This window comes from Papio anubis, chromosome 19, assembly GCF_008728515.1.
Source record: "Papio anubis isolate 15944 chromosome 19, Panubis1.0, whole genome shotgun sequence".
NCBI lineage: Eukaryota > Metazoa > Chordata > Mammalia > Primates > Cercopithecidae > Papio > Papio anubis.
In genome coordinates this window covers 13,805,874-13,824,317 of record NC_044994.1, presented here as the reverse complement: position 1 = coordinate 13,824,317, position 18,444 = coordinate 13,805,874, and the positions used below count along the sequence as shown (strand labels likewise).

The window sequence follows — 18,444 nt, the reverse complement described above, 5'->3', positions numbered from 1 at the left end:
CAGGAGTTTGAGACCAGCCTGGCCAACATGGTGAAACCCTGTCTCTAATAAAAATACAAAAATTAGCTGGGTGTGGTGGCAGGTGTCTGTAATCCCAGCTATTCAGGAGGCTGAGGCAGGAGAATGGCTTGAACCTGGGAGGCAGAGGTTGCACTGAGCCAAGATCATGCCACTGCACTCTAGCCAGGGCAACAATCTCAAAGAAAAAAAAAAATAATAATAATAATGATAACTGAATGCCTCCTCTATTAGGATGGATGCTCCATGAGGAAGGAGACCTGAGTGTATTGTTTTCTGCAGTATCCCCAGTACTGAGCATGGGGTACTCCTCCCTATTATCTTGAAGGCCCTTCCTACTTTGGGCTGATAAAAGAAAATAACTTGTATTTGACGAATCAGAGTTTTTAAACTTTATCAAGTCCAGAGAAACATTAAAATGGGACACATGTCTCATTCATCTATTGAAACTGTTTGTAGCCGGGCCTGGTGGCTCACACCTGTAATCCCAGCACTTTGGGAGGCCAAGATGGGTGGCTCCCTTGAGCTCAGAAGTCCAAGACCAGCCTGGGCAATATGTTGAGACCCCATGTTTCTACTAAAAATCCGAAAAAATAAAATAAAATAACATAGCTGGGCATGGTGATGCACGCCTGTGGTCCCAGCTACTCGGGAGGCTGAGGTGGGTAGAGGCTGCAGTGAGCTGAGATGGTGCCACTGCACTCCAACCTGGGCGACAGAGCCAGACCCTGTCACACACAAAACTGTTCGCTATTATTACAAGTAGTTATAAATTACCTACTAATGCCACACCAGACACTAAACCCCATACTCTGTAGCTTAACAATGCCTAGTCAATCACTATTTATTTCTGTAAGCCAGTGATAATTCTTGAAAAACAACTTTCTATCAGCTCACTCCCTGTCCAGGTGTTTTGCCTTTAAAAACCTGCTTGTAACAAAGGCCAAAAGGAGCTCATATTCAAGTTTACTTGTGTCTGAGTCTTCTGGGCAGCTGTCCTCACTTTGGCTCAAGTAAACTCTTTAAATCACATTTTGTGCTTCAGCCTCTTCCTTTTAGATTGACAGGGGCCTGCCTACTTCTTAAGCTATCCCCTTTCCCCTCGATAGTATAAGAATATTTGGGGCTGGGCGTGGTGGCTCACACCTGTAATCCCAGCCCTTTGGGAGACTGAGGCAGACAGATCACGGGAGGTCAGGAGTTTGAGACCAGCCTGGACAACATGGTGAAACCCTGTCTCTACCAAAAACACAAAAAATTAGCTGCATGTGGTGGCGGGTGCCTGTAGTCCCAGCTACTCGGGAGGCTAAGGCAGAAGAATTGCTTGCACCCAGGAGGTGGAGGTTCCAGTGAGCCAAGATCGCACCACTGCACTCCAGCCTGGGTGACAGAGTGTAACTCCATCTCAAAAAAAAAAAAAAAAAAAGAAAAACAAAAATGGAGTTCTTGCAATTCATCAAGCTTACTCCCTCTCCAGCCTTTCGTACATGTAGTTCTTAATCTGGCTAATGCCTACTCATCGCCTCTCAAGTATGTGGGGCCAGCATTATTATTTGTATGGTAGTGACGTGTCTCCCAGATGGCAAATTGAAGTGTCATCGTCCATTGATTTATCCTAAATTGCTATACTTTTTCCTTATTTTCTAGCTCAAACATTTTTTAGGATTTTTACTTTCTCATAGTATAAAACCATCAAGAGTCCTGAAATAAAGTCAACAAGAGTGGGGCAACAAATAATGCCTTAATTTCCTGCTAGCAGGAGGATTAATCTGAAAGTGAGATTGTCCTGTCCTCTGTGATTTGGCAAAGGTTTTATCTGTTGCAAGCATTTAGACTGGTCACGAGAAAGAAAAGGAACAAGGAAATGGGAAAATAATACATGGAGCAATGCAACCATTCCATTATCAGTTTTCAGAAGTAGATGTCCTACTGATAAGCAAAGGCAGAAAAGTATATACTGCAATTTAGAGTCAGCAAGGAAACAACCAATTTAAACAAGTCCGGGAAATTACATTCATGGTTTTGAGTTCAGCAGGAGAACATGGCCTTGTAATTCTTGCTGTAGGGGGTGTTAAAAAGACCTTCACCACTTATGTAACTATAATGTTGAGCACCATGATGTGTCATCTGGGTTATAGCATTTATTTCTAGCACTGGTACACAGCAAAGTTGAAACAAAGATCTCCCCAGGACCTTCTTGGGAGCTCTCAGGAATGGGGGCCACTCTTTTCACTGAAACCAGTTGGCTGTGAACTTATGTAATTTCTGCTGAGTTGTCAGGAAAGCATATTTGAGAATGAAACTAATGCAGATGAAAGAAGAGCTGGGCATTGTAGAGTGTCCTGCTGACATCATCTGATATCCTCAAGTTTTAGGATGAGCTGAGGTCAGCTGCTCCATCGCTCCTGGTTATGGTAGCAATATATATATTTTTTCTTTTTTTTAATGTTGCTTACATGAGTTTGAGCTGGATTTCAGTCATTTTCTAACTAAAGAGACCTGACTAACATTTTGTTTGGATTATCAAACACTACTTTATTTTTCTAAGTTGAATGTCTTCCTACCATTATCTGAAAAAAATAATTTCTTGGTAGTCTCAGACCCTCTTTGAACTAAAACTTGTGATTCTTTCAATTGTGATCTATTATTCTCTACCAGTTCAACGCTAAGCTTCTCATTGACTAATTGTAAAACTTTTAACATTTAAAAGTATTTATTGGCTGGGCGCGGTGGCTCAAGCCTGTAATCCCAGCACTTTGGGAGGCCGAGATGGGCGGATCGTGAGGTCAGGAGATTGAGACCATCCTGGCTAACTCGGTGAAACCCCGTCTCTACTAAAAAATGTAAAAAACTAGCTGGGTGAGGTGGCGGGCGCCTGTAGTCCCAGCTACTCAGGAGGCTGAGGCAGGAGAATGGTGTAAACCCGGGAGGCAGAGCTTGCAGTGAGCTGAGATCCGGCCACTGCACTCCAGCCCGGGCGACAGAGTGAGACTCTGTCTCAAAAAAAAAAGTATTTATTAATTAATTCATTAATAAAAATGCTTTCGATATAGACATAAGTAATAGTTATATTTCCAAATTACAACAGTTATATTTTTCTTTTTCTTGTTTTACAAATGTTTTAACTTTTATTTTAGGTTTGAGGGTCATGTGAAGGTTTGTTACACAGGTAAACACGTGTCATGGGGGTTTGTGGTACATATTATTTCATCACCCAGGTATTAAACCCAGTACCCAACAGTTATCTTTTTTGCTCCTCTCCCTCCTCCCACTCTTCCTCAAAAAAGTTTAATTTTTTGTTTTTTTTTTTTGAGATGAAGTCTTTGCCCAAGCTGGAGTGCAAGTGGCACAATCTCGGCTCACTGCAACCTCTGCCTCCCGGGTTCAAGCGATTCTCCTGCCTCAGCCTCCTGAGTAGCTGGGAGTTCAAGCATTCTGTTTCCCCTGCAGACTTCAGAATCAACATGGTAATTTTAAAAATCTCACAGTTACTCTGAACCTAATATAGCACTGATCAGTCACAAGGTAAGCACTCAACTTTTTAGAACTTAATTTGGAGTTGATGAGGACAATTTGCAAGGTCAGGTGATAAAGAATACCTAAGAAATGTGCTATTTTAACTCGAGATCTCACTTAAAAGACAGTTTTTTGGCTCTCACCTTTTCTCTTTTTTTTCTTTCTTTTTTTTTTTAATACGGAATCTCACCCTGTCGCCCAGGCCGGAGTGCAGTGGCGCAGTCTCGGCTCATTGCAAACTCCACCTCCAAGGTTCAAGCTATTCTCATGCCTCAGTCTCCCAAGTAGCTAGAACTACAGACATGCACCTCCACACCCGGCCAATTTTTGTATTTTTAGTAGAGACAGGTTTGACAATGTTGGCCAGGCTGGTCTCCAACTCCTGAGCTCCAGCACTTCACCCACCTTGGCCTCCCACAGTGCTGGGATTACAGGCATGAGCCACCATGCCTGGTCTATTCTATTTATTTATTTATTTATTTATTTATTATTTTTTTGAGATAGAGTTTCACTCTTGTTGCCCAGGCTGGAGTGCAATGGTGCGATCCTGGCTCACCACAACTTCCGCCTCCTGGGTTCAAGAGATTCTCCTGCCTCAGCCTCCCAAGTTGCTGGGATTATAGACATGCACCACCACTAATTACTTTGTATTTTCAGTGAAACAGGGCTTCCATGCCAGGCTGGATCTCAATTCCTGACCTCAGGTGATCCTTGGCCTCCCAAAGTGCTGGGATTACAGGCGTGAGCCACTGTACCCGGCCTCCTTTTTATTTCTGAATGGTATTCCACCGTATAGATATACCACACTTTATTTATCCATTCACTGGTTGAAGGATATCTGGGTTGTTTTTAATTCTTGATGATTATAAGTAAAGCTGCCATAAACATTTGTGTATAGGTTTTTGTGCAAACATAAGTTTTTCTTTCTTTTGAGTAGATATCTAGGAGCAGGATTGTTGAGTTATATGCTAAGTGTATGTTTAACTGTGTAAGAAACTGACAAATAGCTGGATACTGTGGTTCATGCCTGTAATCCTAACACTTTGGGATGCTGAGGTGGGAGGATTGCCTAAGGACGGGAGTTGGAGGCTGCAGTGAACTAAGAAGGTGCCACTGAACTCCAGCCTGGTGACACAGCAAGACCCCTTCTCTAAAAACAAAAAATGAAACAACCAAAAAAAAAAAAAAAAAAGAAATTTATGAGCGTTCTGGTTGCTTTGCATCCTCACAGTGTTTGGTATTATCACTGTTGTTTTTTTTTTTTTTGGAGATGGAGTCTCACTCTGTCGCCCAGGCTAGAATGCAGTGGTGTGATCTCAGCTCACCACAACCTCCACCTCACAGGTTCAAGCAATTATCTGCCTCAGCCCCCCGAGTAGCTGGGATTATAGGCATGCACCACCACATCTGGCTAATTTTTGTATTTTTAGTAGAGAAAAGGTTTCACCATGTTGGTCAAGCTGGTCTTGAACTCCTGGCCCCAAGTGATCCACCCATCTCAGCCTCCCAAAGGGCTGGAATTACAGGTGTGAACCATAGCATCTGATCTTTTTTTTACTTTTTTTTTTCTGAGACGTAATTTCGCTCTGTTGCCCAGGATGGAGTGCAGTGGCATGATCCCTGTTCACTGCAACCTCCACCTCCCAGGTTCAAGCAATTCTCCTGCCTCAGCCTCATGAGTAGCTGGGACTACAGCCTGCCTGCCATGCCTGAGCTAATTTTTGTATTTTAGTAGAGACAGAGGTTTCACCATGTTGGCCAGGCTGGTCTCAAACTCCTGACCTCAAGTGATCCTCCTGCTTCGACCTCCCAAAGTGCTGGGATTACAGGCGTGAGCCACTGCACCCGGCCTGTCACTATTTTTTTTAAATTATGCATTCTAATAGGTGTTAAACAGTAGATATTAAAACCAAATGTCAACTCTAGATTTTTAAACAGTATGCATTATAGTACATGTTTCCATTTTCTCAAAATATGTCAGAAAAAGAAGTAAGAACATTAAGAAATACCAGAAAATGAGAGGCAGAGAAAAGGTATGGGAATAGTTAATCTAAAATAGTTATATTTATACTCTCATTTATTTTTAGTTCTTTTTTTTTTTTTTTTTTTTAGTTTAAGCTGCTGGAAAGATAAATGGTATCTGCTATGGTTTGAATGTGCCCTTCAAAGCACATGTTGAAATTTAATCCTCCATGTGGCAATTTTGAGAGGTAGGGCCTTTAAGAGGTGATTGGCTCATGAGGGCTTAGCCCTTATGTATGGATTATCTATTCGTGGATTAATGGATTAATGGGTTATCGTGGGAGGGTACCGGGTAGCTTTATCAGAAAAGAAAGAGAGACCAGAGCTAGCATGCTTGGCCTCCTGGCCATCTGATACCCTGCACTGCGTCAGGACTCTTCAGAGTCCCCACCATAAGACAGCTCTCACCAAATGTGGCTCTTGACGTTTGACTTCTCAGCCTCCATAACCATAAGAAATAAATTTCTTTTCTCCTAAATGACCCAATCTCAGGTATTTGTTATAAGGAGCAGAAAACAGACTATGGCAGTATTAATCTAAATAAGTAATAAACAAAAGATACTCTGCATAAAAAGATAAGAAAACTGAGCGAATGGTTCAAATAACTGACACATTCAGCAAAAGCAAATTATTCATTCATTTGTTTCCTCTTTTCCTAGCTACTCACGCAGGTTTTCTCCTGCAGAGGTGGGGAGTCACAGGTGACACCTTCTCTATATTACCTCGTCTCAGCTTGCTTAAAAACAATAACAAAACCTCATGCTGATTTTTTTTTTTTTTTTTTGAGATGGAGTCTTGCTCTGTGCCCCGGGCTGCAGATTGCAGTGGGCTTGATCTCGGCTCACTGCAAGTTCCACCCCACCCGGGTTCCATGCATTCTCCTGCCTCAGCCTCCTGAGTAGCTGGAGGCTACGAGGCGCCCGCCAGCTAATTTTCTTATATTTTAGTAGAGGCAGAAGTTTCCACCGTGTTAAGCCAGGATAGTCTCGATCTCCTGACCCTGTGATCCAGCCAGTCTCGGCCTCCCCAAAGTGCTGGGATTACAGGCTTGAGCCACCGCGCCCGGCCTAAAGACCTCATACTTTGAGAGGGAGAGGCCCACTGTCTTGGTCCCTTCAGGCTACTGTAACAGGGAATACCATAAACGGAGTGGCTTTACACAACAGACGTTTATTTCTCATAGTTCTAAGAACTCCCTCCAGCCTCTTTTATAAGGACATTAATGTCACTCTGGTTCTGCCTTCATGATCTAATCACCTCCCAAAGGCTCTTTTCTTTTTGAGTTGCATTTTCCAATTAAAAAAAAAAATTGTTGTTTTGTTTTTGTTTTTGTTTTTTTCGAGACAGTCTTGCTCTGTCGCCCAGGCTGGAGTGCAATGGCGTGATCTCGGCTCACTGCAACCTCCGCCTCCTAGGTTCAAGCAATTCTCCTGCCTCAGCCTCCTGAGTAGCTGGGATCACAGGCTCACACCACACCCGGCTAAAACTTGTTTATTATTTTTTAGAGATGGGGTCTTGCTATGTTGCCTGTGCTGGCGTTCAGTAGCTATTCACAGATACAATAATCAAGCACTGAAGTTTTGCACTCCTGGACTCAAGCAATTATCCTGCCTTGGCCTGCTAAGTAGCTAGGATGCCAATTTTTTTTATTGATATACAATTCCTGTATCATACAATTCACTCATTTAAAATGTAGAATGCAATGGTTTAGTTTCTTCATAGTTATGCAATCATCTCCACAATTTTAGAACATTTTTGTCATCCTCCAAAAAGCTCAATAACCATTAGTAGTCATTCCCCATTTCTCTCCGCTCGCCTATTAATACCATCACTTTGTTGTTGTTTTTTTTCTTTTATTCCTTTTTTATTCCTTTTTCTTTTGTATTTTCTACCAGGAACAAAGGTTCTCACTATATTGCCACAAACTGGTCTCAAATTCCTGGGATCAAGCCATCCTCCCACCTCGGCCTCCCAAAGTGTTGGGATTACAGGCATAAGCCATCATGCCTAGCCAATACCATAACTGGGAGTTAAATTCCAACTTATATAGGTTTTTGGGGAGCACAGAGCATTTCTGATCATGGCACCCTGCCTGGAATTCAGTCTGTACATTTGTATCAGATGAAGTAAAATGCTCAAAGTGTTAAAGAAGTGGTGGGCTATATTTTAAAGGCAGGAAGTATGGATAGGTGCATTGATTCGTGCTTGTCATCCTGGCTGTTTGTGAGATCTGGGGCGAGTTCTTGAGCTCAGGTTTGGAGAGCTACAGTGAGCTATTTTTGTTTGTTTGTTCATTTTTGAGACAGGGTCCTGTCACCCAGGCTGGAGTGCAATAGCGCCATCTCGGCTCACTGCCGCAGCCTCAACCTCCCAAGGCTCAAGTGATCCTCCCACCTCAGCCTCCTGAGTACCTGGGACTACAGGCACAGGCCACCATGCCTGGCTAATTTTTTTTTTTTTTTTTTTTCTTTTTTTTTTTTTTTTGTAGGGATAGAGGGTCTTACCATGTTGCCCGGGATGGTCTCAGACTCACGGGCTCCAGGCCAAATGTCTTCACCTTAGCCTCCCGAGGCCTTGGGGATTAGACTCATAAGCCACCACTTCAGGCTCCTGCAGTGAGGCTCACCAGTTGGTGTCAACTGCACTCCCGATCACAGGCTGGGCAGGGGAGACACTGTCTCTAAAAACAAAACCCCAACTAATAATAATTCATAAAAATAACTAACATCTACTAGGTCTTAAAGCTGCTTGGAGTAGCTATTCAAAGTACTTTACATGTATTTATTATTTTGATCCACCCAATGCACCTTTCATGTTTGATGGATGAGGAAAACGAGGCACAGAAAATTTAGATAGCCTGTCCAAGGTCACTGAAAGGATTGAAAGGCAGAGACAGTACTCAAATTCAGAGTCTGGCTCCAGGGCTCCCCTCTTTCATCAATATGTTACACTGTATAAGAAAATGTAGCCAGGCATGGTGGCTCACGCCTGTAATCCTAGCACTTTGGGAGGCCCAGGCGGGCGGATCACCTGAGGTCAGGAGTTCAAGACCAGCCTGACCGACATGGAGAAACTCCGTCTCTACTAAAAATATAAAATTAGCCAGGCGTGGTGGTGCATGCCTGTAATCCCAGCTTCTCCAGGAGGGCTAGAGGCAGAAGAATCTCTTAGACAGGAGGCAGAAGGTTGACGATGAGCCAAGATCACAGTGCACTCCAGCCTGAACACTTGAAGTGAAATTCAACTCAAAAAGAAAAAATGCAAATAACACAAGAATGAAAAACAGTATGGTAATGGAGGGCCTCAAATAGTGAACAAAAGGAAAGACCAAAAAAAATTAAAAATGAAAAATAGTATGAATGCCAGGTATGGAGCATTCTTGACAAAAATTCTTTTTTTTCTCCCAGAGCCTTCAGATGGAGACAAAAAAATTAAACTTGAAGCGTATCAGTCCAACTAGATCAAACCTCCAGTTTAGGAGACATTCAGGAGACAGAGGAGCATGTTAAAAGATAACCTGAGGATGCAATCTACAAAATGCAGAGTTTAGAAAACTTTATTAATTGTAAGGGAAGACCTAAAATGGAGTAAGAAAACAAACAGGGCCAGGCTTGGTGACTCACACCTGTAATCCTAGCACTTTGGGAAGCAGAGGTGAGCAGATTGAGCCCAGGAGTTTGAGACCAGCTTGGGCAACATAGAGACGTCATCTTTACAGGAAAAAAAAAAAAAAAAATCCGGTGGGTGTGGTGGCATGCATCTGTAATTCTAGCTACTCAGGAGGCTGAGATAGAGATTATATCCAAAGTTAGAGCTTCTAATAGGGCTGTAGTCGTGCCACTGCATTCCAGCCTATGAGACAGAATAAGACTCCATCTCTAAAAAAAAGAATTAAAAAAAAATAAGCAGGGAAGGATAGACAGAGAAATAAAATGTATGCACGTATGTCACAAATATACATCAGCAATAAGCAATCAAATTCATTTTGGATTCTATCTGTATATATATTGTAAAGTTTTGGGGTTTCAAAAGTACCAATTAACTACACTCTCCATCTCCAGATTTTGAATTAAATTGAGAAAACAGATGAGGAGTCCAGATTATCTATTAGTAGTAAAAGCTAGATTTAAAGCATGGGTGGTTGGAGGAAGTAGAGTGCACTCCTTCCCGGGGCACAACTCAGGATGAGCTTATAGGGAGAGCTGAATGCATAGAGCACATTAACCCCGAGTGTGGGTCATGCACAGAAAAGAAAGCCATATAGTGTGGAGTTCCTCCAGGCCTGCCTTTTGGCAGATGCCCCCAGGGAATGCCAGCACAACACATACTCTCTTGCTGAGGGAGGGAAACAAAATGGCCAACCCTCTTCTACCCTCAATATTTTATGAGCTGTATTCTATTTTATAGGCTCAGGCAGGAATATGGAAAGAGGAAGAAATGTGTTGCCCTTATACGAAAGATAATTTGGCCAGGCGTAATGGCTCACACTTGTAATCTCAGCTTTGGGGCCGAGGGTGGGGTAGGATCGCACCAAAACTAAAATTCAAGACAACCACAGCCAAAAGTGGGTGAAACCCTGTCTCTACTAAAATGCAAAAAGTACCGGGCATGAGTGGCCGAGCCTGTAATCCCAGCTGCTCAGGAGGCTGAGGCAGAATCCACTTGAACCTGGGAGGTGGACGTTGCAGAGGGCCGAGATTGCACCACTGCACTCCAGCCTGGGCAACAAGAGCGAAACTCCATCTCAAAAAATAAATGAATAAATAAATAGAGGTAATTTATAGGTTAAAATTTTCATGAATATTCCTTGAGAGGTGTCATTTTTTTTTTTTTTTTTTTTTTTTTTTTTTTTTATTTTATTTTAGAGGCAGATCTCCTTGCCATCACACCCAGGCTGGAGTGCAGTAAAAGCGATCTCGGCTCACCTGCAAGCTCCGCCTCCCAGGTTCAGGCCATTCTCCTGCCTCAGCCTCCCGGTAACTGGGACTACAGGCGCCATCCCTACGCCAACTAGTTGTATTTTTCCAATAAGCACCGGGAATTTCATATTAGCACCAAGGATGGTCTCCTGACCTCGTGATCCAGCCCAGCCTGGCCTCCCAAAGTGCTGGGATTACAGGCTTGAGCCACCGCGCCCGGCCTGAGAGGTGTCATTTTATGAGAACATTTAATAATGTTCTCCAGAACTTGTTAAGTATAATTAGGAAACTAAAGCACATTATTTCTTACTGCAATATAATCCATAAAAAATATAGAAAATATAATCCATAAAAAAATTCATAATAAATTCAAAATAGTAACTCCAAAGAGACCTTGGCCTAATAAGCATGCTTCTCACTGAAATGCAATATGTTCTTAATAGAACATTGGCTTCTTCTAAGTTGGATGCCAACAAAACATCCACATAAACAGACATTGTCAATGTTACACATAAAGTGTAAATAAATATAGAAGATGCATGCAGAAAGGCAAGGTTGCCGTTTAGTGGGTGGGAAAAACTAGGTTAAAGGTGAAAGTGGCCTGGCACGGTGGCTCACGCCTGTAATCCCAGCACTTTGGGAGGCCGAGGCGGGCAAATCACAAGGTCAGGAGTTCGAGACCAGCCTGGCCAACATGGTGAAACCCCCTCTACTAAAAATTAAAAAAATTAGTTGGGCATGGTGGTGGGCGCCTGTAATCCCAGCTACTCGAGAGGCTGAGGCAGGAGAATTGCTTGAACCCGGAGGCAGAGGTTGCAGTGAGCCGAGATTGTGCCACTGCACTCCAGACCAGGTGACAGTGTGAGATTCTGTCTCAAAAAAAGTGAAAGTGACTAATGGTGAGTAGATATGCAAATGAAGTGATGATCAGGAGAGAAGATGTGAAGAATTGGGCTCTGTGATGGTTACTTTTATTGTGTAAACTCGACTAGGCCACAGGGTGTCCAGATATATGGCAAAACATTACTTCTGGGTGTATCTGTGAGAGTGTTTCCGGATGAGATAAGCTTTTGAATCAACAGATTAAGTAAAGAAGATTGCTCTTCCAAATGTGGGTGAGCCTCATCCAACCCACTGAGAGCTTGAACAAAACAAAAAGGAATTTGCTGTCTCCACCTGTCTGAGCTGAGACAGTGGTTTTCTGCCCTCATACTGGAACTCACACCATCAGTGCTCATGGTTATCAGGCACTGGGACTCACCCTGAACTATGCTACTGACTTATCTTAGTCTCAGCCTCCATAATCATAGCCAATTCCTTACAATAAGTTTCTTTCTGTATCTCTCCTATGGGTTCTGTTTCTCTGGAGAATCCTAATACAGTCCCCCCAAATAGTTTATTGGTTTTCTTTAATCTATTAACGTCCTGGCCAGGTGTGGTGGCTCACACCTATAATCCCAGCACTTTGGGTGGTAGAGACAGGCAGATCACCTGAGGTCAGAAGTTCGAGAGGAGCCTAGGCAAGATGGCAAAACCCTGACTCTACTAAAAATACAAAAATTAGCCAGGCATGGTGGTATGCACCTGAAATCCCAGCTACTCGGGAGGCTGAGGCATGAGAATTGGAGGTTGCAGTGAGTGAAGATCACACCACTGCACTCTAGCCTCAGCAACAGCATGAGGCATGAGGCTGTCTCAAAAAAAAAAAACCAAAAAAAAAACAAAACAAAAAAAAAAAAAAGAAAAAAAAAACTTCAACATGAGATTTGGAGGGGACTAACACCCAAACTATAGCAACCCGTATATTTAGATGCATGCTAGCCAAACCCCTCAGATGATGTAATCTTTCTAGCAAGAACAAAAAAACAAATTATCAAATGCTCTAATCATGCACAGTTAAGGGGAAGTACTCAATAAAAAGAAATGCTAGGTCTCTGACTCAAATCTTTTTTTTTTTTTTTCTGAGATGGAGTCAAGCTCTGTTGCCTAGGCTGGAGTGCAGTGGTGCGATCTCGGCTCACTGCAAGCTCTGCCTCCTGGGTTCACGTCACTCTCCTGCCTCAGCCTCCCAAGTAGCTGGAACTACAGGCGCCTGCCACCACGGTCGGCTAATTTTTTTGTATTTTTAGTAGAGACGGAGTTTCACCATGTTAGCCGAGATGGTCTCGATCTCCTGACCTCATGATCCGCCCGCCTCAGCCTCCCAAAGTGCTGAGATTACAGGCATGAGCCACCGTGCCCGGTTTTTGTTTTTTTTTTTTTTTAATTAAGACGGAGTTTCACTCTTGTTGCCCAGGCTGTAGTGCAATGGCATAATCTCAGCTCACTGCAACCGCTGCCTCCCGGGTTCAAGCAATTCTCCTCCCTCAGTCTCCCGAGTACCTGGGACTACAGGTGTGTTCCACCACACTCAGCTAATCTTTGTATTTTTAGTAGAGATGGGGTTTCACCATGTTGGCCAGACTGATCTCGAATTTCTGACCTCAGGTGATCCGCCCGCCTCAGCCTTTCAAAGTGCTGGGATTACAGGTGTAAGCCACCATGCCCAGCCCTCTGACTCAAATCTTAAAACTTCAGAATAGAAGTCGGATTCAGATTGTGCAGAAATATACATCAGCCTGTGACAAGGAGCAGACGTGGAAATGACTCTTAATTGGAAACACCCTGCTGGAACCTGAATCTTTCTGAAATTGCAAAATCTCATCTGATTTAGAAGGTTCTTACCGGGAAAAAAAAGTAGCCGTTGAATGGCTATTCAACCAACCATGGATTAAGACAAAGGAAACTGAAAGTTTTCATCAGTTGCCTTTCCATATTTTGTTTTAAATTCTAGAATTCCACAGCTGATTTTCGTCCCCAGATGCATCAAACTTACCCCGAGAGGTTCCCCAGAGTGGAAGGCTCAGGGTCAGGTCTGTCCTCAAATGGTCAGCTCTGTCACTGTGAAGGCTGTTTAATAGTAAACACAGGACAATCGTGGCCTTAGCTGCCTTGCAGTTCCCCTCCTCCAGGACCTAGTGCTCCCCTGCAGCCAGCAGACAAGGGCCAATTATTATGATACAGCAGTGATTTGGAACGAGAGTTGATAGAGAGGTTTTGTTTCCACAGCATGTAGCTTATTGGAACCCTGTTTCAGTCAAGAGATATTGGATGGTTTCTTACCTCCTCTCCTAAAGACAGGAAGACCCAGTGTGGTGTGTTCCTCACTGGTAATTCTAGGATACACTCAGGTAAAAATATAATCGTTAATTTTCCTGAGCATCACTGTAGACAGATGGAAATACAGTCTTGATTATAGTGGTTTTAATATGATTGTCAAGTTTTATTTTCCAGTCCATTAACTTTTATCTTTAATTACCCAAAGGTCAGTCTGTACTGACCTTTGTATCAAGCCATAATGGAGCCAGGCGTGGTGGCTCACACCTATAATCCCAGCACTTTGGGAGGCCAAGGTGGGCGTATCACCTGACCTCAGGTGTTTCAGACCAGCCTGGCCAAGATGGTGAAACCCCGTCTCTACCAAAGGTACAAAAATCGGCTGGGCACCGTGGCTCACGCCTGTAATCCCAGCACTTTGGGAGGCCGAGACGGGTGGATCATGAGGTCAGGAGATCGAGATCATCCTGGCTAACACGGTGAAACCCTGTGTCTACTAAAAATACAAAACATTAGCCGGGCGTGGTGACAGGCACCTGTAGTCCCAGCTACTTGGGAGGCTGAGGCAGGAGAATGGCGTGAACCCGGGAGGCGGAGCTTGCAGTGAGCCAAGATCGTGCCACTGCACTCCAGCCTTGGCGACAGAGTGAGACTCCGTCTCAAAAAAAAAAGTACAAAATTTAGCACTGCATGGTGACACACGCCTGTAGTCCTAGCTACTAGGGAGGCTGAAATGGGAGAACTGCTTGAACCCAGGAAGCAGAGGTTGCAGTGAGCTGAGATCATGCCATTGCATTCCAGCCTGGGCAACAGAGTGAGACTCCGTCTAAAAAAAAAAAAATAGAAAAAAAAAACAACAGAGAGAATGAGAGCAAGAGAAAGGAGGGAGGTAGAAAGGAAGAACGAACGAAAGGAGGGAGGCACATAATAGAGAATACAAAAGAATTCTACCCTCAAAAATATTAAAATCGGTTGGAGACACACTGAACAAGACAGCAAGACTTAAGGATATATGCTGAGTAGCATCTGAGTAGTGCTAGACAGCTTAGCACAGAGAAAACCCACATAAGGGAAGCCATCAGTGACTGTGACAAGGAGTGAAGGAGGACAACTGGGGAATACATCCTAGGAGGTAGGAAAAGCACTGAGCCTGCGCGTTCATCCTCCAGACACTAGTGACTTATTGTGGCCCCCTTGGGGGCTTCAGTTTGCTCAACTTGAAAACAGAAGGCAAGGACTAGATGGTCTGTAATGTCTTTCAGCTATAATGATACAGGATTCTTAAGGACAAACGCAGAGAACTTGGGAAGGTGAGGATGTTACAGGAAAAGGAAAGACAAGCACAAAGCTACAGAAGTAGGAAATCACTAGTTATGCATAGGCAGAGTGTGTTGTGGGACAACAAAGACCTTAAACAAGTCTGTTTTTTTTTTTTTTTTTTTGAGACGTTTAAAATGGCCCCCAGGTTTAGTGCTGTCGTGTTCCTAAATTCAAGACTGTGATGTGCCTTTTTGAGAAAATGTTAGATAAGCTTTGTTTGGATGAGTTACAGTGCTCCTAGCCATGAATTAACAAATCAGTAGTATATATGTATTACATATACTACTATATATGTCTTTAAACAGAAACACTCATAAAACAAGGTTATGTATTGGTTGGTTGATGAAAATGTGACTAGAGGCTTGCAGGAACTTAACCCTGTTTTCCCTAGAAGTAGTGGTTTAGTATTAACAACTTCACACAACTACTGAATATTCTAAGAATTGACTGCATTGGATATCTACAGCCTTGCTATTATTACTATTTGCTTCATAAACTGAATCTCACTGTATACTAACATTCCTCAAAATACAAGGAATACATAAACAAAACCCTAAAACTTCACTGAGAAGAAAAGCTGGTTCAGATAGAGAACACTATTATGTTCCCACACAGAAAGAACTAAGTATTACAAAATTTATCAGCTGGGTGTGGTGGCTCACGCCTGTAATCCCAGCACTTTGGGAGGCCGAGGCAGGCGGATCACGAGGTCAGGAGATCGAGACCATCCCGGCTAACACGGTGAAACCCCATCTCTAATAAAAATACAAAAACTTAGCCAGGTGTAGTGGTGGGTGCCTGTAGTCCCAGCTACTTGGGAGGCTGAGACAGGAGAATGGCACGAACCCAGGAAGTGGAGCTTGCAGTGAGCCAAGATTGCACCACTGCACTCCAGCCTGGGTGACAGAGCAAGACTCCATCTCCAAAAAAACAACAACAAAAAAATTATCTTCCTTTTCAAAAGTACTCCTATTGGCTGGGCACAGTGGCTCATACCTGTAATCCCAGCCCTTTGGATGCCCGAGGCAGGCGGATCACTTGAGGTCTGGTGTTAAGAGACCAGCCTGGCCAAAATGGTGAAACCCTGTCTCTACTAAAAATACAAAGATTAGCTGAGTGTGGTGGTGCATGCCTGTAATCCCAGCTACTCGGGAGGCTAGGCATGAGAATCACTTGAACCTAGGACACAGAGGTTGCAGTGAGCCAAGATCGCACCACTGTACTCCAGTCTGGGTGAAGGAGTGAGACTCTGTCTCAAAAAAAAAAACAAAACAAAACAAACGGAAAAGAAAGTACTCCTCTTATTTCACAGATCCACAAGAATTTCACATTAATAAAGCCAGTATGATATACTTTTAATGCCTTTAGAAAATGTGTGCTGTTGGTTTATTACGACAGAGATTCTTCTCATTATGGAGGTATTTTCTAGGTTAGGTCTTCAGGAATAAGAACTGTATGTTATTAAATGTTATATGATATCTATTATAGGTAATACATGAATTGTTTGCTGACTACATTAATCTATTTCAAAATACTAAGCTATACTTGCATAATGATAGATTAAAATAAACTGAAATTTCATTTTCTATTCCTTCACTTTGGGTTTTCTATTTATATTCATAATACATTTCTTTAAAAAACTGAAGTTCATATGTAACATCTCATTAAATAACAGATGTGTACAAAATGCTGCAGTCCTAAGATCCCATATGCCTTTTTGTGCTAGGCAGGGGTGGGGTGGTGAAGAGGGATCAAGAGAAGCATGTTAAACTCTAGTCTGTTTTCTATTCATACGACAATGCTTCCTTTATAACAAATGATGGTAATCAGTTCAAACAGCTTTTTCTTCACCCAATTTTAGCCCTTTCACATGAAAATGAAATAATGACCTCTAGTGGAATAAACTCAGTCTAGTACCCACTGTGATTTATTATTACATTTAAACTGTTACTAGACTGGCTCCACACTGCAAACATCCTAGACACAAAAACTCTCAAAACAATTTTTTTTTTTTTGAGACAGTCTCGCTCTGTCACTCAGGCTGGAGTGCAATGGCGTGATCTCAGCTCACTGCAACCTCTGCCTCCAGGGTTCAAGTGATTCTCCCGCCTAAGCCTCCCGAGTAACTGGGATTACAGGCACCCGCCACCACACCAAGCTAATTTTTGTATTTTCAGTAGATAGGGTTTCACCGTGTTACCCAGGCTGGTCTTGAACTCCTGACCTCAAGTGATTTGCCCATCTCAGTCTCCCAAAGTGCTGAGGTTACAGGTGTGAGCTGCCACGCCAGGCCAAAACGTATTTTTAAATCTCTTACATTATGTGGCCGTTTTCATTTTTTTAATTTTAAAATTTAAGAGCCAGGTCTGACTAGGTTACCCAGGCTGCTTGCAATCATAGCACACTACAGCGTCAAATTCCCAGGCTCTAGCGATCCTCTTGCCCTAGCCTCCCCAGTAGCAGGGACTACAGGTGTGCACCACAGCACCCAGTTCCAATTTGATGTCTGCTTCCCTTTTAGTCTATAAGCTCTATGAGGACAGGAGGCAACTGTTTATTTCCTACTCTTGCAGGGTTTTCTGTTTGATCCCTTCAATAAATCTCTCCACTGCTGCATTTCAGGGCTCTTGCCTTTTGCCTTCTACTTGGATGCAACCAATAGGAGCACCAACAGGTCAGAAGATGGAAAAGAATGAAATCCAGTTATTTATTCCCCCAGCTTCTTAATTAAGGAAAAGTATAAGCTGGGCACAGTGGCTCACGCCTGTAATCCCAGCATGTTGGGAGGCTGAGGCGTGTGGATCACGAGGTCAGGAGAACAAGATCATCCTAACACAGTGAAACCCTGTCTCTACTAAAAAGACAAAAAATTAGCCGGGTGTGGTGGCGGGCACCTGTAGTCCCAGCTACTCGGGAGGCTGAGGCAGGAGAATGGCCTGAACCCGGGAGGCGGAGCTTGCAGTGAGCAGAGATCATGCCACTGCACTCCAGCCTAGGTAAAGAGCAAGACTCTGTCTCAAAAAAAAAAAAAGAAAAAAAAAACAAATAGGTATGGAGAAAAATTACATATTGATCGTATCTTGTCAGGCCAACTCACCTTTAATATATTTACTATTAAAGAATTGTCTTCAGTGTGGCCAACATGGTGAAACCCCGTCTCTACTAAATACAAAAAAATCAGCTGGGTGTGATGGCGCATGTCAATAATCCCAGCTACTCTGGAGGCTGAGGCACAATAATCGCTTGAACCTGGGACGCAGAGGTTGCAGTGAGCCAAGATCACGCCACTGCACTCCAGTCTGGGCGATACAGCAAGACTCCGTCTCAAAAGAAAGAAAAAAAAAATTGTCTTAATCATCATGAATTTTATACACCCCTTTTTGGATCATAGAACCTGTAATAAAACTGAGTGACCACTGCCAATAATCTGTGGGGGGAAAAAAGCTAATTACTATATAGCTTCGATACATTATGAAAAAGCAGAATATCAACT

At 43.1% G+C, this 18,444-nt stretch overlaps 1 protein-coding gene across 1 annotated transcript in view; it reads left to right on the top strand.

Annotated features, from left to right (window-relative positions):
• Positions 1-18,364, top strand: part of ABHD3 (abhydrolase domain containing 3) — a 58,342-nt gene extending 39,978 nt beyond the window's left edge. The window contains exons 9-11 of the mRNA XM_031658991.1: positions 4-5; positions 16,974-16,981; positions 18,343-18,364. Coding sequence (XP_031514851.1) covers positions 4-5; positions 16,974-16,981; positions 18,343-18,364 — 32 coding nt within the window. The remainder of the gene's footprint in view (positions 1-3; positions 6-16,973; positions 16,982-18,342) is intronic.
• Positions 18,365-18,444: the final 80 nt, after the last annotated feature.